General features: G+C 39.2%; 1 protein-coding gene across 1 annotated transcript in view; it reads right to left on the bottom strand.

The window, feature by feature from the left end:
* Nucleotides 1-935: 935 nt before the first annotated feature.
* The window catches only part of HS3ST3A1 (heparan sulfate (glucosamine) 3-O-sulfotransferase 3A1), an 88,206-nt gene continuing 82,804 nt past the window's right edge, over nt 936-6,337 (bottom strand). Inside the window, exon 2 of the mRNA XM_004684579.1 lies at nt 936-1,557. Coding sequence (XP_004684636.1) covers nt 936-1,557 — 622 coding nt within the window. The remainder of the gene's footprint in view (nt 1,558-6,337) is intronic.

The following is a 6,337-nucleotide window of genomic DNA, read 5'->3' as shown; positions in this document are numbered from 1 at the left end:
CTGACTGTCCATGTGGTCAATACAAGCATCCAGTAATTCCTCTCAGCCTCAATCAAGTCAATTTCCATCTCTCAGAGTATATCAACAGTCCAAGACTGATTCTCAGCAGCTCTGAGTGGTTTCCAGGAGCACTTGTGACTTCTGTGGGGAAGTCACTAGAGCTTGGATACCAATATAGGAGGCCCTCTCTGTCCATCTTTATCACCCACAAACTAGCTAATTGTTTCTAAAACTACGCTGTTCTATTTCTCCTTCTCCTTGAAAAAATGACATGACATAGGGAACAAATGCAAGATGGGGTTTTGTCCAGGATCCACCATCTGGCCTAGTAAGCCATTTAACCTCTCTGAGACTCAGTTTCCTGACCTGTTAATAGGGACCATAATTTCTATATACTATGCTCTTATACCATATAGCAGTATAAAGATGAACAAATAATTTTCCATCTTTTGGAAATAACTCTTTCAAATAACTCTGAAATGGTAATTTGATAATAAAAATGTATTATTATTATTATTGTTATTGTTATTGTTATCAGCTGGGAATTTAACAAAAATAGCACAGGAAAGGGGGAAAAAAAGAAAAACAAGTCTAAGTTTTACCTGTGCCTTGAGATGAAGATTGTTTGATTGATTTACCCCTAGAATTCTCCTTAAAGTTGTAATGGCAACGGATGCTCATACTGTGTAATTGTGTAGATAGTACATAAAATAAAAATTGAAATATTTAGATGAGTGAAATTTTCTTTTTTGTTTGGTGTTGGTTATACATTAAGATGGAGATGAAGGTGAGAACAACCACTTAGCATTCATTAAAAAAAATACTGAAACAAATATTTCAAATATTTTCAGCACAAATATTAAACTGCTCTTTCTCTACTGATTGATAAAAAAATATATTATATTTTGATTTTTTTTTCTTTTTAAATTATATGGTTATCCATCCCAGCCAAAGTCGTGCCCGGTCATCTGGTAGAACTTCAAGTTGAAGGGCCGGTAGAACTCCCGCAGTCTCTGCACCACCTCGCGGTCGATCTCGGGGTGCGTCCGGCCCTTGGTTTTGCCCAGGCAGTGCGGTTTGCTGCTGCCCTCGGCCTTCTTGAGGCAGGGGAAGCCCTTGGTCTTGTTGAAGTAGAAGTGCTTGTCGGTGATGATCCTCTTGAGGCCCAGGAAGTCCTGCACGCGGCCCAGCTCGCCGGCGGGGTCGCTGATGAGCCGCTCCCCGCTGACGAAGAGCATCTGGCCGAGCGGGAAGTGCCGCAGCCAGTGCTCCAGGTGCTTGGCGTAGATGCCGATCTGGATGGCGCTCCACGACGTGTCGATGAGGCCCGCGGTTCGGTTTTTGAACGTCAAGCTCTCGAAGGTGGGGATGTCGGGCCGCTTGGAGAGCGTCTGCGTGTAGTCCGAGATGGCCCTGGTCACAGGGTCGCGCACCACCACGATGAGCTTGGTGTCCTTGGACATGGCCGAGATGCGCGCGGGCGCTTCCCGGGTGACAAAGTAACTGGGCGTCTTCTCCATGGTGATCTGCCCGTCCAGGGTTCTGGGCATCAGGTCCCTGGGAAGAGCAACAAGACTTGTTAGAGTCTGAAAAAGGAGCGCGTTCTCCTGACTGACATTAGAGGGAGCGTATAGAGGAATGGACACATTGCCTGCGCTTCTTTACATAGAAGATGTGTATCTGCCCAGAAGTTGTGTAAATACTGCGCACCTTTGGTTCTTTATCTACTCAGTGGGAGGCAAGAATCATGTCGCTCTCATACGTTTTGGGGAATGATTAAACGAGTTAATGTACCTCTACAGCCTTGAACAGTGCCTGGCACAGAACAAATGCTATTAAAATACCTGGAGTCCTTTCTTACAAACAAAACTATTATATCTAAAATAATAAAACATTTTACACAAAATACTCAATTTCCTGTAGCACATTAAATAATGTATATTATAGCTAATAATTTGAAATGTCCTCTTTACAATTATCTAAATATCTTGGATCTTTCTACGTCTAAATATCTTGTGTTAACCATGTTATAGTTTATTTTCATGGATGCCAAAATAAAATCTGACTTTTGTTGAAAATGTTCTTGATGATTCTTTTCTGTTTATTTTTCTTGATGAATGTTAGAATCACTTTGTCATCTTGAAAATAAAATCCTATTGGGGTCTTCCTGGAGCAGATATTGTGACAATTTCAAGCATGTGATCCTACTTGAGAAATGATGGTCTCTCGCAATCAAAAAGTATGAGACAGAGATAAAACTTATTTATTCTCTCAACTTAAGTGTATTGCCATTAAACCACTGTTTATTCACCGTCTTTCTAATTTCAAGTTTCAGAAAAATTAGATGTTGCTCAAATCAGTATTAGAATACATGTTTTGGGGGTTTTATTGCAATGTGACTAAATCTATTTTGATTCACAGGTAAGAAGAATCAAATGTATAACTATCCTTATATTGAATTCACTTTTGTTCCTAGAATGAACTGCCTTTGATCATGGTACATTACTCCTGTAGTATTATTCTAGATTTGTCTCATTATTATTTTGTTCTACATATTCAAACTCATTGAGATGTTCTTTTGGTTTTCCTTTCACGCAATAGCTTGCTAAATATGAATTATTACACAAATAAAGGAGTTATATATTATTTCATATCCTAGTGAAATTTCAATAGCAGCGTAATTTTTTATTTCTTCAAAATTTGATGGGTGCCATCATGTAACACTGGTATTTTTAAGGGTAAGAGTAGGAAAAAGTAAAATCATCAAATATCTTTTTAGTTTCTTCTGTAGTGAAAACTATTTTGAAATCCTTTGCTTTGGAAGTATGTCAATTTGGCAGTTTACTTAAAAAAAAAAAAAATACCCAGTTGAGCAGTTGAAGTGATAACCCCAATCTCAACCATAATTCTGTGGTTTTCTGCCCTCCTATTTTATAGGTTAGATTATCTTTTAAAAGTCACTGATTTACATTTTGTTTTATTTAAGATTTATTTATTTATGCATACAGAGCTGGAGTGTAGGCCAGCGGTGCAGGGGCGGTGAGAGGATTCACCAGAGACAGAGTGGGGAGCAGAACAGGCCGACTGACTATTGACAAAGTACACTGCTGAGGGGAGCAGTGGGCGGATCAGGAGAGGTCTGTCATGCCATGTGGATCACCTCTGGGGCAGGGATCACACTCATGCTGAAGAGGCTTTAGCTTCTTAGTGCTGTGCTTTACCTCACTGCACCACCAGAGTGTCCCTGTTATTTTTTTCTAGTTATGCTTTGTTGTCCTGCCAACTTATTTAACAAAATTCTTAGCTCATTTATTTTCAATCTTCTCAAGTAATAAAAACATTTTCAGGCTAATCTCTTATCCTGTAAGTCAAATTCCAGAAGCTTTGACATATACATTTTGCTACTTCATGAATATTTAGTAATTGCATTTTGGAAGTAATTTTGTTATCAATTTCTATTTTGCCTTTGTAATAAAAAAGAAAGCATTTTGTGTAATGTGAGTTTACCGTTGTTGATGTCCTATAATTTTGGCCCACCTTCATTATTTCCTGTATATTATGAACAATTTCAAATACACACAAAGAACTCAGAATTGTAACATAATTCTCTTGTACCCGATATCCAGCTTTGAAAATTAATATTTGGTGGCTGAGTTCATTTGATTCATAATACCTCCATTTCTACTCCCCACCACCTGAAATGGATCATTTTTGAAGTCTATCTCAGGCATTCTATCAGGTGGCTCCCAGACATTCAGATTCTTATCTGCATTATACCCGACTTAAATTCCTCATCATCTGTAATGCTAAACTGCTGGGTGGCCCATCCTGCCTTGGTTTAATGACTACTTTTTCTTTCTTGATGTTCCAATAAGGTTAGCTTTACTTTTCTTTGAAAGCAGAAAATGCTAATCTGTTACCTGACTTGTGTTGATTTTTTAAAGAGAAATTTTCAAATTCCTTTTTCAAAAGACCTTTTCAAAAAATAATAGTTTATTTTTACATCATTTTGTGTCTTTTTCCATCTCAGTTGTAATCCCCGTAGGCTTCCATTACCAAATCACCCGTGTGCCATCACCATAATCCCATGCATTTCCCTTCCCACCCCCCTGTTTTTGATCCCATTCCCCACTCCACCCCCACAAAATGTTTCTGGTATATGGTTGTTCATTATTCTTGTTATTTTCTGGCCTGGCCCATTATACTCCTGCTATGAGTGAAACCATCCGGTATTTTTCTTTCTCTTTCTGGCTTATCTCACTAAGCATGATCTTTTCCAGCTCCATCCACGTTGCTGCAAAAGACATGTGTTTTTCTTTTTTGGTTGCTGAGTAATATTCCATTGTATATATGTACCACATCTTTTTAATCCAGTCATTTACTTTTGGACGTTTGGGTTGTTTCCATGTCTTTCCAACTGTAAATAAAGCAGCAATAAATATGGGAGTGCAGTTGTCTTTTTGAATCACTGTTTTTGTGTCTTTTAGGTAGATTCCTAGGAGTGGGATTGATGAGTTATATGGAAGCTCTTCTTTTAGCAGTTTGAGAAACATCCGAACAGTTTTCCATAGTGGTTGTACTAGTTTGCATTCCCACCAGCAGTGCAGGATAGTTCCTCATAAGAACTTTTTTTTAAAACATCTATGCATACAGAACTGGGGTACAGGCCAGAGATGCAGGGGTGGTGAGAGGATTCACCAGAGACAGAGTGGGAAACAGAACAGGCAGATCAATGAAGAACACTGCTGAGGGGAGGAGAGGTCTGCCATGCTATGTGGATCACCTCCTGGGCCGGGGATCGAACTCGCACTGAAATGGCTGTGGCTAGCTTGCAGTGCTGCGTCCTAATCCTTTGTGCCACCAGGTAGGGCCCCTCATAAGCACTTTTAATGTGCTACTTTCTTTACTCTTTAAATATACCTTAAAATCTGGATAAGGTTCATCAGAGACCAAAGAGATGTTGGCAGAAGCAACATGAGAACTCAGGCTTTGTCCTTGTGTAGCTCCCTTCATAGAATTAAGATGTTAACTAGGTTAACCTGCTTTGGAAACTTAGCTTATGCTTTTAGGAGATGAGCCAGGAAATCTATCCAGAAGTTTTGGGAATATGTGACTCTGTCAATAAAAGAAATTTGATCAAATGTGTGAAAAATTTTCACTGTAAAAGCAAATATCAAGCATTACGGAAGTGATTCAGAGTTATTTATTGATTTAAATAAAAGCAGTATAATCTTGTCTCTATTCTTATAATCTTATAATCTATTTTGGCTACTCTAATATTTTGGCCAGTAAAATAGAGATAACACACTTCACTTGGGAGCTACTGGCTGGTAATCTCAGCCTTTCTATTTTCTTGTCTCTGGGGAAATGCACAGGGCCGCAGCTGACTTTCAGAAGAGATGAAAGCTGTAGATTGTGCTGGGCTAGAAGAAATACTACTAATATCTCTGAAGAAATAAACCGTATTTTATATTATCTCAACAGAGTAGGGAAAAGAGCTATCCAAGTAGGAGGAGTTTGAAGAGGAAACATAAAGTAGAATTTCAGAAGCAAAACACACTAATAACTGTCATGTATAGGATGAAGAACACTGGTTCAGCATGGGGAGAGGTAGAGGGTCAGGGCTAACTGTAAGTTGCCTGCAAACTACTTTTTACAAAATAAAGAAGAGTCTAAATAAAGAAGCTTCCATCGTAGAGAACAGATGCTCTGTTGAAGAACTCACAACAGGATTCTTTATAAACAGCAACCCTCTTTTAAAAGGGCCTTACTCATTGTTTTATTGCATGTGAATTTTAATGTTCAAAAAAGATCTCATCTATCACATTAAAAGGAAGCCCATGTGCAATTCACAGTATCATGGGTGAAGTGTTTAGGAAAGTTTAGAAGTTGCCCTTCCTTGCCTGAGTGAGACACATGCTATGACTGTGTTATGTCAAGGGCTTGGGCCTGGGATGGGCCAGGAAAGAGCATCCCAGTATCCTGGAAGCTTGGAGAAATACCAGTCAGGCTTTGGGAGCAAAGAGTGAATGAAAAGAAAGAGGAGGTTTGCCTGAAGACCGGAGAAGCTGGGATGGGAAATAAGACATTTGACTGGCTGGTGGGCGACGGTAGTCCTCCTAGGCATTGATTTCCAGGCTAACAGTGTAGCCACTCCACCTTCTTCTCAAAACAGTAAGGATTTGGAGATAAGTGCAGTGAATATGAGATCGGGAAATGGACTGTAAATGCAGTGTTGGCATCACCGATTTCCAAATTGCAAGGAAAAATTGAAGAAGCTTATTTGTTTTCTCCTGAAAACAAGGATAAGAATGGGCTTCTCAAATAAATTAAGGAT

Source organism: Condylura cristata, unplaced genomic scaffold, assembly GCF_000260355.1.
Source record: "Condylura cristata isolate star-nosed mole 26May11 unplaced genomic scaffold, ConCri1.0 scaffold00017, whole genome shotgun sequence".
NCBI lineage: Eukaryota > Metazoa > Chordata > Mammalia > Eulipotyphla > Talpidae > Condylura > Condylura cristata.
This window is presented reverse-complemented; position numbering and strand designations above follow the sequence as displayed.